General features: G+C 37.4%; 1 protein-coding gene across 1 annotated transcript in view; it reads right to left on the reverse strand.

Annotated features, from left to right (window-relative positions):
* Positions 1-389: 389 nt before the first annotated feature.
* The window catches only part of TTC39B (tetratricopeptide repeat domain 39B), a 79,087-nt gene continuing 56,270 nt past the window's right edge, over positions 390-23,206 (reverse strand). The window contains exons 6-19 of the mRNA XM_074165876.1: positions 22,061-22,128; positions 20,007-20,071; positions 19,730-19,835; positions 18,268-18,333; positions 16,522-16,630; positions 15,582-15,649; positions 15,435-15,494; positions 14,960-15,121; positions 13,787-13,878; positions 13,350-13,470; positions 10,436-10,547; positions 7,472-7,589; positions 3,731-3,847; positions 390-2,373 (exon numbers count right to left, since the gene is read on the reverse strand). Coding sequence (XP_074021977.1) covers positions 2,277-2,373; positions 3,731-3,847; positions 7,472-7,589; positions 10,436-10,547; positions 13,350-13,470; positions 13,787-13,878; positions 14,960-15,121; positions 15,435-15,494; positions 15,582-15,649; positions 16,522-16,630; positions 18,268-18,333; positions 19,730-19,835; positions 20,007-20,071; positions 22,061-22,128 — 1,361 coding nt within the window. The 3' untranslated portion in view covers positions 390-2,276. The remainder of the gene's footprint in view (positions 2,374-3,730; positions 3,848-7,471; positions 7,590-10,435; positions 10,548-13,349; positions 13,471-13,786; positions 13,879-14,959; positions 15,122-15,434; positions 15,495-15,581; positions 15,650-16,521; positions 16,631-18,267; positions 18,334-19,729; positions 19,836-20,006; positions 20,072-22,060; positions 22,129-23,206) is intronic.

Genomic DNA, 23,206 nt, shown 5'->3' on the forward strand with positions numbered 1-23,206 from the left:
TTCATGCTCCATCCTAGGAGTCTGTAGTCCCAGTTCTAACTTTTCTGTAGAGTGAATTACTATTTGAAACACAACTTATAGCACTGTTACTGGCAGTTGTTTTCACTGCCTTTCACAAGAAAATGACATGGTCCCATTTGATTGCTACAATCCAATCATCAGATTAAACCAAAATAATCCTCAACTGAACATGTAAAGACCCAAAGAGGTATTAAAAGTATTGTCTGAAAATATCACATGCAGAATTTTATTTTTGCTGTCTACAGCTTATAATCAGATATGTATGAATGGGCAAGTAATTAGAGAAGTCAGTTGGTAGCGTATGCTATTCTCTACTGACAGAGACAAATATCTTTTCTACTTTAGCTACAGTCAATAGAATGTATTTTAAAATAAGTATTTATTGGTGATTCAGTCTCTCAGGTATCTAAGCTTCAAACCTACAGGTGTCTAATTTTACACAACAATTTAGTTACGCATTTACAATAGGCACAAATCCAGACCAGTGAAGACAACAGACTTTGGATTAGGTTTCCACTTCTAAAGACCCATTATGTTTATTTAGCTAATATTTTTAAACTCTTACTTCACCTGTAAGTATGCCACTGTATTACAGATTTGTATGCAATTAAATGACTCAATTATTGATAAAGTCATAGAAGTAAGCTGTGCTCTCAGTCACCTGAGCAGACTAACTATAGCATGTACATTATATTGACTGTTTAATTAGAAACTTTTCAGTTACTCATTTACTGATGACACATTTTTTCACCCGCTTCTTTTGTTCTCTTTTTTCTAGGGTGGGAGTTAAGGGCAGAGAACCGTAGACAGGAACAGAGTTACTATGAATTTACTGTGTAGAAGTAAATATACTAGCATTAATAAAATATGGAAATCAGCAAGTTTTGCAATAACTAGTAAAACCAGTTATTGGGTATATACTTAAGTAAAAAATCAAGTATATTCTTATTTAAGAATAGATTTTACTAGTAGAATCTGCATGTATAATGAAAAATGAGGAAAAATTGGGAAAATCAATTTAATACTGCTGTTCACATATCAATGTGAAACTACATGGAAACTTATAAATGTAACTCAATTTTACTACACATTTTGGGTAGAAGGTAGAAAGTTGTGATTAGAATATGCACATGGTCTTAATTCCAAATTCATAAGTGGATTCACTTTTTGATGCATAATCAACTTGCATGAATATGAATTATTGCCATTATTAGGAAAATAAATGAATTCTACAAATATTTATTTATTTTGGTTGGAACCCAAGAACAGAGAACACCAAGAAGGGGCTCAGTCTTCAAATATTAAAAGACTGCTTCAAAAAAGGGAAATAACAATCCTTTCTCCAAACCCATGACAGAGAAGATGGAAAGCAATCAGTTTCACTTGTGTCAAGAACTATTTGGAGTTGACATCAGGAAAAATTTCCCAGTCTTTTCCCACTGGGAAAGACATCCTGTGTAAGTTACAAAACCTCTCTCAGTACAAGTTTGGTTTTTAAAAAAAACAGGTTAAACATGTATCTGTCAGAAATGACGTATCTGCCTTAGGGCAAAAAAAACCCCCAAGAATACACAATCTCTTAATGTCCCTAGTAGCCCCGCTTTTCTATGACTGAAAAATATCCCCTGTGATCACTTATTCTGAGTGAAGCAGATCTGCAAAGACATTATACATGTAGCCCTGCCTAACTTTATCTGACAGTGTAAAAATAGTGCACTTCAGATGGGTTCATTTTGTTCCCAAAATGAAATTAAGTCAAAGATGATCAATTTTTTCCTCTGGAACACAAATTTCACAACATGGTATGCCAAATGTGGGTAAAGGTTATCTGCAGACACTGAGTTTTTGTTCCAGAGGCAAAAAGGTCTCAAGCGTACTGCAGAAAATCAAACATTCACACAATGCAGAAGTTATCACCAGTTCCACTGCATAACCCGCACCTGGTTTCATTTAAAAAAATAAAGTGTTTGCATTAAACTTTATTGCACCATCACTTTTTTTTTTAAATATCCCCCATTCAAGTCTAATATTAAATTACTTTTATCAAACAAAATATAAGGTCTTCTTTAAAGTATCAAGTAGATATAGTGTATGCGCTATATAGAAAAAGAACATTCTAAAAGAATGACATACATCAAACCAGAGATGACAGAAAACAATCATCAGGTTGTTTCTTGATTAAAAAAAAAAAAGATCGCAAAAAGATTGTGTAGGCTATCGTATGCATTGTATGCATGAAAAGCATCCCTCTTCATTCAAGGTGTTGAAGCAGGCGACACCTTCAAGCTGTCAAGTGCTGCATGAATTCTGAAGTGCAACCTGGACTCCATAGAGTATTCTTTGTAGTTGTTTCTGCAAAGAACAAAGCTATTTTAAGAAAAACATTTTTGGCCTGGATTGTTTCTAGTTCATAGATGCACTGAAGTACCAAAGTTAACAGCCTTCATTTCTTTAACAAGAAACAAGAGATTGATGTGTTGTAAGACATTTCATGCTACCTCCACAAATTGAGCAGAGACTTATACCAGTGCTAACAATTACAAGTCCTGATAAATTGGATCCATGTCTTAGCATCTCTTTCACTTATTACGATCCTTTCAACAGCCCTTCCCATTACTGAAATTTGCTCTGAAAAGACAAGCTAGAAGACTACAAAAAAGAAAGGCTGTTAAGAGAGTGTATATTCAGCTTCAAAACACAACTCAGAGTAATAAAACACAGAGAAATCACATTATGTCATTAAAAAAGGCAAAGAACTACCGTGTTTCTAAAAAAAGCTTTTAGGAAATTGTTTCTAACTCACATTTACAACTATCTGTACACAAAAGGGGCAAATTCTGTTCCATACAGAATCACAGAATCTTAGTGGTTGGAAGGGACCTTTGAGATCGAGTCCAACCACATTAAAAACAAACAAACAAACAAAAACAACACAAAAACAAACAAACAAGCAAACAAGCAAACAAAAAAAAAAGCAACTAAACCCCACACCCACAACCTCACACAAAACACCCCACCACAAACCAACAATCCCGGGCACTACACCATGCCCTGAAGAGCCATGTCTACACGTTTCTTAAATACCTCCAGGGATGGTGACTCCACCACCTCCCTGGGCAGGCTGTTCCAGTGCTTGACCACTCTTTCAGTAAAGTAATTCTTCCTAATATCTAATCTAAACCTCCCTATACCACAATCTATAGATAAAGTGAACGTGCTGTTCTCCAGTAAATTTAGCTCTCTGCTGCTCTTCTGTGACAGGATGTGAAAGGAAAAAGGGAGGTGGTACTGGCTTTTAACCCACTCTCACCAACACCTTTACTGCAGCACATGTAAGCCCCCCCTGCTGCTCTCTGGGACAGAGGTGGTACAGATCTTTTCTCTAGACTCTCCAGCTCCATCCCATGCATGCAGTGGAGCCTCGGCATCTCTGAAGCCTAAATCAAAAGGAGACGTTTTCCCCTAATACTCTGTCTTGTTTGATATTGTCTACTCCACTGTGTCTGAAGAAAAGAGTTTCTTGAAACTGTAACATGCAACTATATCAGACAACTTTTTCAAGTGACAACACAGATTTATAACTACTCGTATTTTGCAAATGCGCTGGCAGGAAGAATACACACACGCATGCCTTCATAGCTAAAGTTACTCAGTTATTCTTAATCTCCAGGCTGACACAAATTAAAAAAAAAAAAAAGAATCTACTCACTTTGCAGTTTCTATGTATCTTATTGCTTTTTCTCTCTCATCCTGTTGCTTGTACAGGAGACCCAATTCATACAGGGTGAATGGCACCAAATAACTGTCATATTTTATTTGCTTCTCACTAGAAAACCAAAAAAAAATACAAAAGTGGTTAATTACAATGTTTCCTTGACCGACCAGTTAACTCTTAAATGCAATCACTGGCTGTAAAAGCACATGGCCAGAGAAAACACTCTGGAACCTTTTTACTGGTTAACTCTATGCACATTAATTATACCTGCAAAGAGTGGGCATAAAAAATGTTCAACTTGACCTTCCAAAGTAAAAATTTATTCTTTTCTACTCCCTATTTGCATTGTGGTATGTTACCCAAGCTATCATGAACACAGTTCCAAGACTGGGACCCTATTACATGGAATCACGGAATCGCCAGAGTTGGAAGGGACCTCTAGAGACCATCTAGTCCAACTCCCCTGCCAAAGCAGGGTTGCCCAGAGCACGTTACTCAGGACTGCATCCAGGTGGGTCTTGAAAATCTCCAAAGAAGGGGACTCCACAACCTCCCTGGGCAGCCTGTTCCAGGGCTCTGTCACCCTCACCGTAAAGTTGTTTTTCCTCATATTTGAATGGAACTTCTTGTGTTCCAGCTTGTGCCCATTGCCCCTCATCCTGTCATTGTGTGACTTAGTTCAAAAAAAGCCAACCATCCAAAAAGATGACTTGAGATAAAAACAACTTTCATTAGGTTAGGCAGAGTAATACAAATACTTCTTTCCTACTCACAGAACTGAGACCGCCTTACCCCAGCTTGCATGAGTAAATCAGCAGAGAAGTAAGAAAATTCAACTTTTCCTCAATACAAGAAATTCTTAGAATCACTGTGGCTCAAAGGCACCTCTGGAGATCATCTAGTCCAATCGTCTGCTCAAAGCAAGATCAACAGAAGCAACCTGTCCCAGACTGTGTCCACCTAGGTTTCAAATATCTCCAAGGATGGAGACCCCGCAGTCTCACGGGGCAACCTGTGCCAGTGTTTGACAAAAAAAAAAAAAAATCTCCTTATGTTTAAACATTATTTCCTGCATTTCAGTTTGTGCTTGTTTCTTCTGGTTCTGGCACCATTGAGAAGAGCTTGGCTCTTTTTTTTTTTTTTTTAAATAAAAAACAACACACTCCCTTCAGGTAACCCTTTTAGGTTGCCTCTTTTCCAGGCTGAATACTCCCAGCTCTTTTGGCTTCTTCTTACATAACAGATGCTTCAAGCCTTTAATTATCTTTGTGACCCTTTGTTAGACTTGCTCCAGTATATCCATGTCTCCTTTGTACCAGTGAGTCCAGGACTGGACACAGTACCCCAGATGTGGCGTCTCCAGCATTGAGAGGGGAGGAAGGACCACTACCCTCGACCTCCTGATGACACTTTTCCTAATGCAACTCAGGACACTGTTTGCCATCTTTGTTGCAAAGGCACATTGCTGGCTCTTGGTCAACTTGGAGTTGACCTCAATGCCCTGGATCCCCAGGGCATTTTCTGACAAGCTGCTTTCCAGCCAGTCAGCTCCCAACAGCCTGTGCTACTGCATGGGGTTATTGCTCCCCAAAGGGTAGGGAGTGGCACTTCCCTTCATTGAACTTCATAAGGTTGCTGTCAGCCCATTTCTCCAGCCTGTCCAGGTTGCTCTGAATGGCAGCACAACCACCTAGCGTACTCTCCTACTTTGTATCATCTGCACATTTGCTGAAGTTGCATTCTGTCCCATCATGCCAGTCATGAATGAAGATGTTAAAAACTATTGGCCCCAGCATTGAACTCCACATTATTCTACTGGTGACTGGCCTCCAGCTGACTTCATGCTACTGATCACAGCCTTCTGAACACAGCAGTTTGACCAGTTTTCAATTCACCCCAGTGCCCACCTACATAGTTGAGACTTCATCAGTTTGTCTGTGATGATATTGTGGAAGACAGTGTCAAAAACCTTTCTAGACTCAAGATAAAGAACATCCACTGCTGTCCCCTCATCTACTGAGCCAGTCGTCTCATACTGGAAGACTATAAGGATGGTTAAGCATGATTTCCCCTTCATATATCCATGCTGGCTACTCCTGATCACCTTCAGAAGTTTAGAAATTGCTTCCAGAATTATTTACTCCACCCTCCCAGGGGCTGATGAAAAGCTGAGTGGCCTGCAGTTCCCCAGATGCTCCTCCTTGATCTTCTTGAAGATAGGAGTGCCATTTGCTTTCTTCCAGTCCTCAGGAGCTTCCCCTAATTGCCACGACCTTTCAAAGATAATGGAGTGTTATAATGACACTGGCCAGCTCCCTCATCATTCACGGTTATATGCCAGTGTCCCATGTACTTCAGTATGTTGAGTTGCCATGGACATATGTATGACTACTCTGTCCACACTTTTCCGAGCTTGACCCTCCTCTGTCAAGGGGTAATTCTTGCATATTCTAGACTTTCCCACGGGCTTTGTGGACCTGGAATTCCTGAAGGCTGATCTTGCCAGTATAGAATGAGGTGAAGACGGCATCTCATATTTTGGCACGTCCTGTGCCTTTTGCAATCAGCTCTTTGATGCTTAGAGTAAAATCAACCAATACTGCAGAATGAAGAAGTTTGCAACAAGCACTGCAGAAGCTCTCACAACACTTGGAGAGGAACACTTCTACAGAGGCACCTCATCTGCCAAGAAAAGCCTTGATGCACGGAAGTGTGTCAAAGCAGGGAGACTACTTATGTCATAAACAGTCTAAATGTACTGTAACAGTCCAAGAAATGTAGAGAGTAAAGCTGACCAGAATGTAGGTATTTAATTTACCAGAAAACTTTTCATCCCGCCCCATGCAAAACACAGACTTTAAGAAGTGTTGTCTCAAGTTTTTGAGACGTCTCAGCTCTAGGAGCCCCCAGTGTGTCAACTACATTTGGAGCAAGGTTTTCACAAACACCATTCCTTTAACTTGAAACCAATCAAGCTCTGCTGAACTGCAACTTGAAGAGCGCTTGACTAAACTCATTTGGGATGTCCGAAACAGTAAGAGAAGGCAAGATGGCAAGAAAATTGGAACAAGCAATAAAAGTATACATAACAAATTATCCTTAAATATTATTTTTTCTAAATTATTTAGTAGAAAAAAAATGCATATGTAAAAACTGCTTTCATCAGCCTAATTACTCTGAAAATTCTTTGAAGTTTACAACTACAATCGGTACATGACTCAGTGTTATATAAAGAAAAGTTATTACAGTAGATATGGATCTGAGACCTAATGTATTTGATAAATCCACAACACAGAAAATTCGAGTTTTCAACTGAAACAAGTAGCAACAATTTATCATCTGCAAAGAGAAGCATTAACTCCTGAAGTAATAAATCCTGAAAACACACTAAAACAGGAAATCCAGTTGAATTATCTTTACTTACATCGATAGCTCTGCAAATACAAAAATACTAGTTCCAAACGTATTCAGATAAACGCATTACCCATCAGTTTGATTTATTTCATCTAAACCATTGCATTTATATAATACTATATAATGTTAATTTGGTATAGAAAAATGCTAGCAAAGTTTTGTAGTTCTCCAACTACTTTCAGAAGGATTTTAACTCCAGCTCCTTAACAGGATACTGAAGTTTAATCAAAATTCTAACATGATGGCTTCTTCAGGAGTATTAGAAATCTCACCCAAGGCTACAAAATATAAAGGTAAAAAGTCTGTTCATGTTACTGTTACCTTTGAATTACTTTACTGAAACATAGTTCAGCTTGCATTAGTCTTCCTAAGTGTTTCAGGCAGAGGCCTTTCAGTAACTGCAACATGCACACATCATCCATATAGTATTCATTGTGATCTAAAAGTAAAAGCAAGATACATCATCAAACAATTTGAAGACATCGTGAAAAGGAAAATCAGATTTTCAGTAGGGAATATGTATTCAGACTCAGGACTTTGCTTCTCAGATTTTATACCTCAAAACACACATAACCTTCTGGCACAATTTTAAATATTGTCTACTAAAGAAGATGCATGCATAACATCTTTCTCTTTAAAGATACAGGCTAAGAAGAAATAGGAAGAAATTGAAACAGCTAAATATTCCGCAGCCTTTTGTATCTGGAAGTTAGTACAAAGCAGGGCATAAACTGGCATCAGGTCAAGACTTCTGTATTTATAACATCTAAAACAGGAAGCAAAACCTACAGTGAGACTGAAATGTCCTTCACACTACATTATCTTAATAGCTTCCCCTGTTGCAGAGCGCTGGCAAACCTCCAGTACAACCAGTAACATGAAAAGCACAAGAACACCCTAGGACTCTGTCCTGCAGAACTTTTCAGAAGCATTATTTGGCAGTACAAATTCAAGAAAATTAGTTTATTAGTATTCCTATTATCTCTAACAATTAAGAAGCTTCACTAGTAGTGTATAACATTTGGAAAATTCAAGAAAGTTTTTAAGTTCAATAGGACTAAAAATATCAGATGAAAAAGCTTTTGTGAAGCAATTCAGAAATATAACCTTAACAAACATGGTCCTTTTTTGTTGCCTTGGTTTATAGCATTTGCTGGGTGCAGGGGAGGAAAAGAAAGGGAAGAAAACACATACGGATAGACAGATGGCAGCACATATATTAACAACTCAGGAAGCAAAACACTCGCCCTTCAGATCATGTTGTTTACAACTAATTACCAGCTCTCTAAGGTCACATTAATTTTTTTTCTTAATAGTCTGCCAAAAAAATCCTACGTAAACGGTTCTGAAACATGCAAGACTAAAGCATCTTAGGATTCAGTGAAGTGCTTTGCCACTACATTCAGGCTTATTTCTGTCTGTGTTTAAACCCAGAAAGTCTTGATAGATAAAAACTGACAGACTGCGCTTTTAGTGACAGGTAGAAGCGCAGTGGGTGAGTATTTTGCATTCCCTCTAGCCTGTTTTGCTAGGCTAAATAATCACATTCATATGACTGTCTCCTAAAGGACTCATTCATTGAAATTATTGGGGGCAAGCACTGATGTCAGTAAAAGCTTGCCAGTCTTTAACAACTTCAACTAGTATCTCACTGGTATTTCCCACAGGAAGAAAAGCTATTATGCCAAAACACTGACAGTAAATGACAGTAAATGAACAGGCCAATTTAATATAGGCAACCTTGCAATACATGTGGGAGAACCATCTTCATGCAGTTCTCTATACCAGAGGAAATATCATTATCAGGATTGTAAAACATACACAAAATGATTTTTTTCTTGAAGTTACAAATTCCTTCTTCGTATCTTGGAGATGACTGGAGATGACAGATGACTGTGTGATAGTCTTAATCACTTTCTTTGGGTCTCAGTTGAGAAGTGATTCTGGTAATCAAAGTGTTTACCTTCTCTGAGCCCACATCTTTAAATGCAAGTCAGGTTCACAGATACAAAGTCTGGAACAAAACTACATTTGACTGCAGTTATTATTAAAAAAGATACAGATAAAACACAAATACGCTTCCAGATTACATCCTATTTGTAAACTGCATATTTCCGTAAGAAAAACATACTGGTCTTATTTCTGTTCCTTTTATTTTGCTACCTTGTGCATCTTTGCTTCGGAATTTGACAGGAAATTTACTTCACTGTTACATTGGATTAGCACTTAAAGCACAAACCTCTGCTCGATACAGCACCAGATTCCTTACAGCTCCTGACAGAACCCTCCCCACAGAACTCATCGGAACATGACTTTATTTGCACGTCTTGCTTATTGTTATCTTTTGGTTTTAATATGACAACAAAAAAGGAAAACATTTGACATTTAAGAGGTATACTACCAATTATGCAGAAATGTGAACAGAATAAAAAAATTAAAGGGACCCAATTCAGTCTTGGCCTTTCAAGTTACTCTCATTTATCTTATTATAGCATCCAGATTTCACCAGTGTGCATTTCTTGTATGTCCTTGTATAACTTCTGATGCATCACTTCAGTTTATATGTAAGTCATAATTAGATGTACTCGTACAATTCATAATAAATGTTTTAATAATGCAGCAAAACTAACTTTTGCTCAATTGTTGATAGGTGTGATTAAATTGAGGTTCAATAGAAATTATTTTTAATGTATTACCAATAAAAACAGTTTCACATGCAAAAGGATAATATTTATTTATTCATTCTTGAAGAACATAAAAGAGAAGTCTACTGAGAAGTTCACAGGACAGATGGCAGCAGCCACCTGATAAAACCAGGTACACCTGGCTGCAATAAGTAAAAAACCAAACAGACTCATGTACAGTACTTCATTATTTCCTTTATACTTAGTGATATTCTGCTCAGTATATGTGTGTCCAGTAAAGTAAAAGCATGGTGCAAACTGGTTTAGAAAAATTGTTTATCAGACGGGTAAGAAATTAGCAGATTACACTCCAAGAATGCTCTCAGACTGGAATGTCTTAGCAAGACTCAGTTAAGTTCTGTAACTAATAACCTCACATCCTTGAGTCTTCTGTATTCTTCTGCAGCATCAATCAAGCTGGATAAAGTACATATTGAAGAAGTGCTACTAACTTCCACGTGGCTCCAAAATTCCCATGCTCAGATTCAATAGCACCTTGCCTGAGCCAAAACTTACCTCACAAAACATCAATAGACAGAAGCAAAGAAAAACTTCAGCACTTCTTACCAGCTTATTAATTCCATCTTAACTGATCACTTACTAGTTTCATTTTGTAGAGCAGTTTCTTCTTTTTCAATTGTTACCAGTAAACTTTCAGTGAGGTCTGCTCTTTTGCCCACAATTGCAAAGCCATTCCAAACGTACATCATTTCCTGAGAAAAAAAATACACAACACACTCATGGAATAGCATAAATATTTAACTGAAGATTATCTGTTGGAAGGCTGTTATGGAGCATTTTGAGCACATAAAAATACTGCCTACAAAAACCTGTTTTAAACAATATGAAGGTTTCAAAGCCAAAACACTCACTGTTGAGAACCCCACAAATAAAAGTATCTGTATGACTTCAAATAACTACCCACGATGAGTACGGGACATCCTGTCAGTTACACAGAAGTTTACAAAGACAATTGCATTTGCATTAATAATCATTTAATTAGGATTGCATAAGAGTATTTATGTATAGGGGACACAAAATTACACTGAATGGGTGTGGGCAAAGTTAACCTGGGTTTCTATGTTTTGAAAGTTTTGACACCTTTTTAATGGGTTCTATCACGCGTTTTCAGAAATCTTTAAAAACAAAACTGCACAGATTTTATTGCGTGATAGTTTACCATCACCTATGTAGCACATCAGCAAAACTGGGTATTTTAGGTTCAATTTGTGGCCTCTGCCATACAAACTGAAGAAGCAGCTGAAAGTAGTTACTTTCTACAGGATTATAGATAAATTTGTGTGTGCATTTGTGAGTGTGTGCGTGTAAATACTGTATACACATATACACATGCACCCAAACACACGCTCATGCGTGTGTTTATGTAGAGATGCTGTAATCTATAGGTAAAGCAGGTAAAACTTTCTGGATAAAAACGTTGTTTCGATACACACATCCAACACGTTTTCCATGTAATGTGTACAAAATCTTATCTTTTAAAAAAATCAAGGTAAATCCTGGTACAAAGCTTTCCAGATGCTTCAGTGCAATAACAAGCAATATGTCTGTTTCAATGCATTAAGTTTTATCACACTGTAACACAAAGAGAATGAGAGAACAGACATGCGGAGTATGTCTGTTCATAATCAATTCATAATCATATGAATTATCATATCAGTATTCATAATCAATATGAAACTTTGCCAAGATCTTTACTCAGTCACCGCAAATGTAAGAGTATCATTTGTTCTACTGTATTTGAATTGTAATTAAGCCTCTGAAATATGAAGCCTGATGCCACGCTGAAGCTGATATGATACACTGTTGAAATATTTCCACTTATATTTGTGCCGTAAGGATGTGGGTTTCACAGGGAGAAAAGAAATTATTCTATCGATGCCTGAAATAGCATTATTGACACTATCGAGTACCTTATGCTAGATTTGTTTTAATTCTGCAGTCCTAATTTATGCTTACTGCATTCACACCAGACACTACATTTATTTTAGCTTAACTCATGATGGAAAAATTCTTAAATTAAAAGATACTGGATTTGACAGCAAGACCAAAGATACATATGCCCACAACTGAATAGCACTGTGCTGTACAAGCCCAGGACAGCTTTATTGCTTAGGTCTTTTATGTAATTGAATATACAATGGATTTTAAAACGGATGGATTAATTTTCTTTGGACTCCTCTTTCTATATCGATGAGCTCTAACGTAAGAAATTTCTTCTCATATTATATTTTTCATCTTCAGTTGTTCCTAAATTATCCATGCACAAAAATTTTATCATCACATACACAAAGTACCACTACTGTGCCCGCATAACTAGACTGTGAACGACTAATACCTCTGAAGTTAAAAGCATGGGAAATTAGAATAGCATTCACAAAGTATCATTAACTCCTGCATGTTTTACTCAGACTCAATATAAGGAAAGAACCCACAAACTAAAAACATCCCACCACTCTTCATTTTCACCAGAAGAACAGAAAGTGCTGACGTACTCCTTAACTTCCTAATGAGTCTGGAGGACAAAGACTGAAATCCTGCCAAACTAAAGGGCATGAACACATACGCTAGAAACCCATGCAGATTTCTAGCTGAAAGGTGACTTTCAGCCTCATGTGGCAACAGCAATCGTCCTCAGTATGTTTGAGCTTCCACATGAAAAATCTGACTCTGGTTCTGGACTGCTAGTAGTTAGTAGCATGATCTAGCCCCTAGTACATATCACAAAAATCCCACTGCATTATGGGATCAGCCAGCAATGTGCTCTTATGGCCAAGAAGGCCAATGGCATCCTGGGGCGCATCAGGAAGAGTGTGACCAGCAGGTTGAGGGAGGTTATCCTGCCCCTCTACTCTGCCCTGGTGAGGCCCCATCTGGAGTACTGTGTCCAGTTCTGGGCTCCCCAGTTCAAGAAGGACAGGGAACTGTTGGAGTGGGTACAGCAAAGGGCTACGAAGATGATTAGGGGCCTGAGGCACCTCTCTTATGAGGAAAGGCTGAGGGACTTGAGTCTTTTTAGTCTGGAGAACAGAAGGCTGAGGGGGGATCTGATCAACTCCTATAGAGGAGGGGGCCAGTCTTTTTCCGGTGGTGCCCAGTGACAGGACAAGAGGAAATGGGCACAAACCTATACATAAGAAGTTCCATCTAAACAGGAGGAGGAACTTCTTTACTTTGAGGGTGGCAGAACACTGGAGCACACTTCCCAGAGAGGTAGTAGAGTCTCTGTCTCTGGAGACATTCAAAACCCGCCTGGACAAGTTCCTGTGCAACCTGCTCTAGGAGGACCTACTTAGGCAGGGGGGTTGGACTAGATGATGTCCAGAGGTCCCCTCCAACCCCATATCATTCTGTGATTGCATTAATGCAATAATTCTTAAAAAAAAATTTTAAAAAAAGCAGACACACACTGCCTGATAAAGTATAATTCATTATACAGGGGAAGAACAATATATTTCTCTATTTGAAAAGGACAAAAAGAAAGCAAGCATAAATACCAAGGCAGGTAGTATCAGCTTCACTGGTTGAGGACTTGCATAGCGTCGAGCCTTCCTCACTGCAAACTTCTCAGTTGGGATAGATTTTCCCGCAATTCTCTGTTTTAGACCATCCACTTGTCTACAAGGAGGGAAATGCAAAACAGAAAGTTGCTTTATGTAATTTTTATTTCATTTTATTTCATTTAGGAAGATTTGCTGTTCTCCTCTGAAGCATAACATCTTAAATTTTTTCACACCACTGAGACCGCAGTTGCAGAATGTGTTTGCTGATAAAAGCAGCATTTTAAATATTATGACACTAAAAGCAAAGAGGAAAAATGGGAAAGTTGTTCGTTATAAGTAGGAAATCAGTCACACAAGATGAAGAAACTCCAGTCAAAAACTTTTATATGGGAGAAGACAACTGTACACCTAGTTGCTCTATAAATATTTACCTGAATAAAGATACAATGTCCTCACCAGTCCTTTTCAAATCATCCTCTGGAAACATACATAGAATTGCTGCCTTCTGGAATACATATATTGCCTATTTAAAAAAGAAACAGCAACATATTACCACATCTAATTTGCTGCGTTCAGTCAATACATTAAGGGCTCAAGTCTCTCAACCCACTTGCTGCAACGAAGTGTTTCCAGTAATTCTCAGGCAGGTGGAACTATAGGATTCTAGCTTTTCCTTTGTCACATAGTTTATGCTATAATTTTATTTTCAACATATTTATTAATATTCTAAATAAGTTAGAATGCTAACAGTGTCTCCTGCAAATAATAGGACAATTTATTATGCAAGTCACTGATAAAAAGATAAGATTAAATGACATAACTATTTTAAAGTCAGTTAATGTTATTATATGATCTCTTACATGTAGAGACATGCCTGAAAAAAACCAGAAGAAAATATGTGAGTACTAATTCAAGGAAGGTTCAGTAACTGGACTTTGCAGAGGTAAAAAAGAAGCTTCCATGATTCTATTCAAGACATTTGCACTTCACATTGAATATACTATTCTTTTCCTCTTTTGTCAAGAATTGGATGTATCCCTTTTTCCACTAAGCATAATAAAACTGTAATCTAGAAAGGAACAAAAATTATGTATCAAAAATTATTTGCACATTGTGCTGGGTTCATACTTTGAGAAATGGTTTTACACGGAAAAGGTCTACACCCCAAACTTTTCTTGTGAGACCTTGTCTCCAGCAGCCTTCCCACTTCATGTCGCAAAGCATCTGTTGAGCAAGCCTGCTCTCATCTGTTTATAATTAAGCAACAAACACAGTGTCTTCAGCCAAGTTTTATTAGCGAGTGTTAGAACTTGACTTGAGATGCAAGTTAACAGTTTTCCTCTCCCTCTTCTTTCATCACAGCTCTGGTAAGTACCTCTGTTTTAAGAGGGGCTGAAGCATTGCTAGCTATGGCTCTAGCGCTTCAGAATGTGAAATAAAAATTCCTCCTTAACAACCCAGTTAAACCTACCATTTTGGTGCTATTGTGCCTTTGGTTATGGGTTTCAGAAGAAAGCAAGAGTTACACTTATTGTGTGAATGGAAATGCAAGTTTCTGCGAGAGGCTACTGGTACATTATAACAACATCCACCTGCCCATTTACCTTAGACCACCTGCTCTCTTTGCTGAGCAGGTCTGCATACCGATATGCTTGAAGCCAGTTCTGCTGGAAGGTGTAGCACCACATCAATTCCCAGTAACAGAGATGATGAATCTGTTTCCACTCTTGCTGGGCTGCTATGCATTCTTGGAACCTCAACTGCGCCTATGATGCAGTTAAGTAAGAATGATGAAAATTGCCTCAATTACTGCTCCACATGAGAGCCAAGTCTAACTACAGAGCAAATTCTTTCCTAGCACACAAGTGGAGAACACCCAACTAGTAAAAGGAGAAAATCTTCCCTTTCAGTCTCACTTACAGAGAGAGATATGGAATCAATATTGACACTGAACATGAACTGGGATAAAACCACCATTATAAGTCCAACTAAAATAAGTTACTTAGATGAATCAGGTATTTTTCCCCCTAAGTTGAACACTGAACAAATAGAAACTTTAAAAAGAAAAAAATTATTTACCTTTTCAAAATTTCCTTTCAGTATATCTATTCTGGCAGCATAAAACAGAATAATGGAACCCTTGAAAGGAGATGAGAAAAATACCCGGTTACCATTTTATGGTTAGGGAAGTACATTGCTGTTATAAGATTTATTGAGAATACACACATTTGGAAATTTATGGAGGTACGGTTCAAGGAGACTGTCTGCTTCCTGAAGGTTAGCTTCCCCTGTACCTAGAAAACATAATAAACCAACCTCAATGTACTTAAAAATAGTTTAATAGATTAAGATTTTCATTTCCAAATCATATTATGGCTTAAAAGGATTAATGAATGACTGCTTTTATGCAAAAGCAGAATTATTTCATCATATTGTGTTTCTATAAAAAAGAATTATTGTCCTGAAGGTAATAAATGCTTTTGAGATATTAGATATCTGTAAGTAGAAACAGAATAGAATACATGAATAAACTGTTCCATTATAGATCCTAGTTAGATTTTTAAATCCCTTGAATTGCTTTAGCAAGTTAGGCAAACATTCCTCGGCTGCCTCGTTTCCTAATTTTGAGCTCAGTAATGAAGTACAGGTGATACTGAAAGAAATGAAGTTCTCCTTAATTTCCTGATGAGCCTGAGGGACAAGGACTAAAATACTTCCATACTAAAGAATGTGAATATATGTCAAAGATCCATACAGAATTAATGGTGACTTTTAGCCCCATGTAGCAAAAGCAATTAATTATCCACATGTTTGAACTTCTAAGTAAATTGTTTGGGAGTACACACTTCTTTCTGGATATAATTTTCACAATATCTGACATTAATTTATGGATAAGGACTTGTCTGAACTTAAAAATGTTTTGTGAAATTTTGCTGTTACACATTGAAACAGCCCTTGAAATGGAACAAGATGTTGGTATATGGTATCCACCCTCACCATTTCTGTAGACATAGCTTTGTCAGAGATAATAAATTCAGATCATAATTAAGTATACAGCAATCTCCTGTTACAAAGCTAATTGGCCACAGTTCCAAAATTCAGTTCAAGAAGATCACAATAGCTATCAATGTGTAGCATGACTGAACAGCTACACAGTGGGTCTCACCAAGGATTAAGGAGACGTAAGTATGATAAACCAACAGGGTGAAAGTACACAGAATGGCCCTCAAACTGCTGCCAGATGCGCCTTCACGTAGTTGACAGAGGCCCAACTCCTAAGAAACATCACAAACACATGCAGAATTAACTATCAGTATACAGAATTACTTTTAATAGTTTCTGGCTCCCCAAAATCCAGTTTTCCTTTCAGATTTCATAATTCAGCATTTTGTTATCTCAGATCCACACAATCTTCTACTAAAACAGTTCTGCCACAGCTGATAGCACTCAGCAAGGAGAAGATTAAGCTAACACTGAATAAAATTACACATGCATTTCAGTACTCTAAGTGAAATGGGAACACCACACAGACCATGCAGGCACACGGGTCTACATCCCTTCCCCATTATCTTCTGGCGTTTCAGAATAACATCTTTTAAATCTGTTTGGTGAAAACCTCTCTCAACTGTTCCAGTGCTCCTTGTTGGCAAGTCTTCCTTCACAGAAATCCCCTGTTATCCTCATTTCTCTTCCAGCAAGTCAGGCACCATTTTGAGGTTCTGATCAAAATATGACCTCTGCTGACACACCAACTTCTAGACACCCTTTCCAGAAGCTACAATGGAATTTGTGTGTGCTGAGAAAAGGGATCCAGATTCATGCAGACTTATTCAGCTCTTAACACATGAAACTTCTTCTCATCCTTCCCAGTTTATGGGACACGACAGCTTGACTGCCTGGGGATTGTTGAGGTGAGCTCAAGAGCAGTGGCTCTTCAGAATAGTATCAGATTTTAACATTTTTGCCTCCAAACAAATATTAACTTAACAGGAGTTTTATTCCATATCAACTTGAGCAATCACAGGAGAATTCAAAAAAAATGAAACCATACCAAAAAAAAAAGTGGTGATACTCCAAAATTGATTGTTCTTTTCCTTTCGGCATTTATTGCCTTTCCAGTCAGGGAAAAAATGCCGATTTTGGAAGAGCTTTAGTATGAACCAGCTCTTGCACAGGAAGAAAAAGAATGAACAGGTCTCTACTGAAGTCTAATTTTACATAAGCAGAACCATATTTGTGGACAAACTAACAGCAATAAGACCATATGGTGACACATTGTCTCATAAATAAAGTTTAGTTACCTACAATTCTGTGGGTTGATTGGTTTGGTTTGTTGTTTGGGGTTCTTTTATTTCTTATGGGTGGCAAAAAGTTTTAAAGGGCTATAAGATATTTACAAAGCAAGGCTATGTTTACAAAAACAAGGCTATGATTACAAAAACTTTCCTCATACATGAGAAAAAGATGTACTGAGATTCCATAGGGACATATGGTATTCAGAAATTCCTTCTACCAATGAAATGGGAAGGGATTGTGGGTGGAAAAACGTAGAACTGTGACTTTGTCCTCAGTTACTGCGATGAGGAACATTACTTTGACTGCATAGGCTTGAAAAGAAAGCTGATAAAAAGAAAGCTCTCCTTAAGGATCAGCAAAAGGAAAGAAAATTGCAATTTGAAAACTCCCTCTGAAGCAAACTCGTCATCTCCCATGGCTGTTCAATATCAGGATATCACCATATGGGCTTTTATGCCTGCATCATCTAGCCAACTTCTCACCTTTTCAACCACACTAAAATACTGATAAACAATACAGATCATTATAATTTTACTGTGAAATATATCATGTTAAATCCATCCAGTCTTTATCTGACAAAAGACTAATTTGGAAAGACAAATATCAGATCCAATACCCTATTGCCAGAAAATCCAATAAATTCTAAAAGTCGAAGGATCCTTCCTGGTAGAAGCGACAGCATCTGAAATACATTTCAAACAAAAATAAGACAAATAAAAACTTACATACATTTAAAAAGAAAAAAAGCATAACCACCATAAACTTGAGCCAAAAATGCCAGCTACTATATTAAATGCCATTATACATTAGTCAAAAAGTAAACCACAGAAGAACTCAAAAATAGACATGCATGACCAACAATATACAATTAGTCTGCAGCTTCGGGGAAATTCAGATTTTTGATGATCATCCAGCACAGAAACAGCAAGACAGAGCCCAGCTGTGCTCCTTTAGAAAATGACAGATTTTTCTGTCTTCAGCTGATCAGAACTGTTTGGAAATTGTGGGTCATTTGGAATGAAAGTATTATCTGTTTTAGTAGTACTTACAATCTACAATTGTCATCTTCCTTCACTCCCAATCAAATGACACATGGGTATCACAAAAGTTCTATTTGTTCCTACTGTGGGAGCACTGAATTAGCAGACTAGCAAGCATACTTGTTTTAGAAAATACTAGCTATTGTTACCATCTTTTAGCCCTCTATTACAGGCACGTTTTGTTCCCCTTGTAACTGCATTCCCCATATCCTAAATAACAGAAAACTTAAAAAGATCACAACCACCTTTCCAACAAGCATTACAAGAAGGTCTATTTGAAAGTCAGTGCTTGAAAGCTCCACTCATCCTAGCAGATTCTGCCCAGGAGAGACTTTTCTATTAAGCTTCCTACTGAGGAGATTTCATGAAGAATAGGGAAGGTCAGAGCACTTACGAACACAGACATCTACCAGTTCCTTGGCTTTTGAAGACTGACCAAGTGCAGACAAACCTGAGTTATTCTGACCATACTCAGAACTGGCCAGCTCCAGTCTGGAATGATACAGAAACTAACATACCAGTAGAAATCAATTCTCACCCTTGCCCCAAGAGATGTGAAAAGGCAACTGTAGTAAATTGTAAAGAAAAACACTAGTGGATGCACTCTGTTTTCATTTGCACAAACTCAGAAAACTACTTCTCATTCTTCTGACTTTGTAATTACCTATGTCACTGACTCCAAAGAATGGTATATATGGGGGTGTTGGAATAAAAGCAGTCACTCCAGGTATGCTGTAACCACCTGCATAAGCATCTTAAAAATTCCTGCTACACACAGGTAAATGTAACTGCTTTTTAAGAAATACATACATAAATTAGTCCAAGAGAATTAAATACAATTCAGAATAAATTAGTAGAAAGATCCTAGAAAGCATGCATGCAAAAAGTCACTGCTGTTTTCGTATTGCATAAAACCTTGAAAGCTTGTATCTCCATTTTATAAATGTGTAATTTTTAAAACAGGATTACAGTACCGTATCTGCAAAGAATCCTACAGAATTATCCCAGTACCCTTTCTGTAGTCTGAAAAAGTCATACCAAGTTGAATGCTCCGATTCCAAGTTTCACTCCACCTTCAAACTGGTAGTAAGTTTCAATTTTGCTTTTGTTCCCCTGAGTCATCTGTAGCACCTGATGACATTCTCTTTTGATGCAGGTGAAAAAAAAAAAGAGGGAGGGGGAAACATGACTTAAAAAGAAATATTTTTACAGCAATTGTAATGATTATACTTCATATAATTTCTATTTTGGAGGCATTAATGCAACTGCACCTACTTACACCAACATTGAATCTAAGCGCTTTCTAATGGCTTACTTGTATATTTGGTAACTTGTCCTAATTTTGAGGCCACCTTTGATAAAGTTGATCATATTTTCATCCTGGAAGAAAAAAACTAATTGTACAAAAATGTGCATTCAACTATTACAGTATTCCAGTAAAATTCACATTTATTTATAACTTAACATTTAATATTAAATATTATAGGAAATATTAAAAAGGTTTTCCAATTGTTAGGCTCATCTCTCAGACTGATGTTAACACTTGCTTTAAGTCATCAGGGAAACTTCTCAAGCCCATGTTACAAGCCTTAAAACTTAAGAGGGGGGGTGAAAAAAAAGTCACTTTCGACAGAATTTCCAATGCATATAAATGAAACAAGAAAGCTCTCCACCAGATGGTGCTGTAGGACCTTTTTATGAAAGTTTTGAACTACCGACTCTGACACCCACAAGTGAGCCCAGGACATGTCAGAAGACAAACCTGCCAAAGAATCCTCTGAACATGAATTCCCATTGTTTATCAACATTACTCACATGTACTACCCAACATATGTGCTTATTAACCTATAGAAAAATCAAAATAAAACCACAATGCACTAGCCATCAAAAATAAATTCCTGAAAAGCAAGATGGCTAACAGCTCAACAAGACAGAATTTTTTCTCTTAGCTTTCACACAGAAGGGGAAGATATGCAGGCATTTCAGAAATGCACATTTAAATACTTGGGGACAGCATCTACGATGTGGAAAGTGAAAAAGCACAGAAAAAGTCTCAGAACCATCAACAGAATTCTGGCTCCATAAAAGGGTCACCATTTCAAAAGACCTCAATTGTTTTCCCTGCAGGACTGAACACCCGAACTCACGTGTTTCAGTGCAAGCATTCTTGCTACCTGTTTCTAAATGGTTACATTTTCATTATCATCATCATCCTCATTTGAATCAAGGTCAGTCAACGATGATAAATATGGGGTATGACAGCAATCAGCAGAACAGGGTACTCTAGTCAACAGCAATGGATCTCTGACACGATGGATAGCGAGGTGCTACTTTAGAGAAAGTATACCCGTAAGGTTTGGGTTTTTTTTCATTTGATACAGTCCTAAATTTACATCCTTCAATAACTGTTTAAAAGTTCTCTCCACACTTGAAGAAAAAAAAGCCCCCTCACAAAACAAAAGAGGGTTGCTTCCATTTGGTTAGTAACTATAAAAAAAATGTATAGGAAAGACTAGCATTCCATTAATAATATTTCCTGACACTCCTGGTCAAAGTACTGTATTAAATGGTTTACAAAGCTTTGCCAAATTAACTTTTTACATCCACCTGATCTCAGCATCTCTGTGCCTCCAATGGGATTATCTCAAATACATTCATTAAAAATATTTGTAAAACACCCTCATATGTAAAAAAAAAAAGTGACTTAACTGAAATTCCTGAAGTTTTCAGGAATCAAATTTCAAATAGGATTTGAAAACACAGTAGCATGAAGTCCCTGAACCACAAGCCAAACAAGAAGCTCTAGACCGTACTAAGCAGATCTTTCAGTGAACTGTATTATTACCTCAGCAAAGCTAAGGAAAACTCGTTTTATAATCATTCATTACCATACCGCTCCTGGCAACATGTGAGAAGTGCATGGAGCGTGATACTGAATTGGAGATAAGTGTGCATCAGTTTAAGTTTTGTTTGCTGGGAAACATTTTATCCTTTCCGTGTGATAAAAGACTTGCACTTTCAAACAAGACATTTGCTGATACTTGATCATCTTTTTAAACAAGTGCTGGATGCTCTCAGATGTGATGTAAGTCACTTAAACATACCATCTGTGTAAGACTCCAATATACCTTAAGTTCTTGGTTCCTGGGTATCAATAACATCATTGGTTATTCATATAAACAAAGAGGGTTTTGCTGGGTAGCACAGCATTTACCATACTTTCAGTAGCTGCCATGAAATAACATTCATTCACTAGGAAAAAGTTTGTGTTTTAAATAGCGTATCTATTGCAGGAATGATGTTTTACAAGTACTAATATCTCTCCATTAAACTGCTACACAGAGATACAAAATAATCAATCAACTTTACCTGTACGAAGGTGAGAGCTGCTTTCTGTAGTAAGCATTCGGCATAGCAGATTTCAGCATGCATTTCCTCTATATAAGAAAGAAAGGTTATTTACTATCAGAGAAGTTATTGTCAATGTTCTCTTTTTTGGAATAAATGGAACAAATAAAATGCTCTCAAGAGAAGAAAAAAAAGAAGATTCTGCAGTTGTTGTTTTGATAACTGGAGTATAATAGCTGTAATACACAAATCCCAATAGAAGCAGTAATTGGGAAGCTAGCTAAAAATAGTCTTCTATCTCATTTCTCCTTAGACAACACCTTTGATCTTGCCAGAACTGACGTTAGACTAGGGCAAAATGACTACTTGTCATTCTAGCGGATGCTCTCCTGTGCTTCCATTGATCCTAAGTTTAAATATCAGCCTGCAGCAACTAGTTCTTCCAACCCTCCTTCCACGACTTAGAAAAAACTTTTACAGATGAATAGTAACCCTCCCTGTGGCTCAGGCTTTTTCCAAGTCCAGTAAGACACTACAAAAGTGTTTTCACCAAGTCATGCTCCGCAAAATGAAAGCACCAGGTGGACTTTCTGTCCTCATGCAGCACTGAAGTATGTTTGACTTAACACACATGACACAAATTACTCTGCACCCATGCTGCAAGACCAGCCACATGCACAAGGCTGCTGTATGTAGAGTGCACACATGGTGAGCTCGACGTGTCCCAGTACTAAAGAGGATTCTTTTGTGTCAGGTTAGAAAAAAAAAGCATACTTGATTCTGCCCGAATCAGAAATAGGAGATCAGCATTTTCAGAGCCATGAACAATGTACTCATACCATTTCCCAAAACACCTTGAGGCAAAACAGACAAGCACAAAACTTGTTAATATATTCAGAATCCAATGCAACTAATGATACGGACTTATTCCACAGCACTGATGATTATTAAACTTTTGGAAGCTGTCTTCAGTAAAAAAAAAATTAAACAAAACAAACATCTCTCTTCACTCCTGCATTGTGAAAGGCAAAAAGCATTCCTTTCTTAATTCACACATGCTCAGAGCCAAAAAAAAAAACCAACACCAAAATTAAGCTAAATCCCCTATTTTGGGAAGCTTTGCATTCAAATATAAAAACCTCACCATTTAGGTGGTTAAGTATATTA

The sequence above is a fragment of the Numenius arquata genome, chromosome Z (assembly GCF_964106895.1).
Source record: "Numenius arquata chromosome Z, bNumArq3.hap1.1, whole genome shotgun sequence".
In the NCBI taxonomy this organism is placed as follows: Eukaryota; Metazoa; Chordata; class Aves; order Charadriiformes; family Scolopacidae; genus Numenius; species Numenius arquata.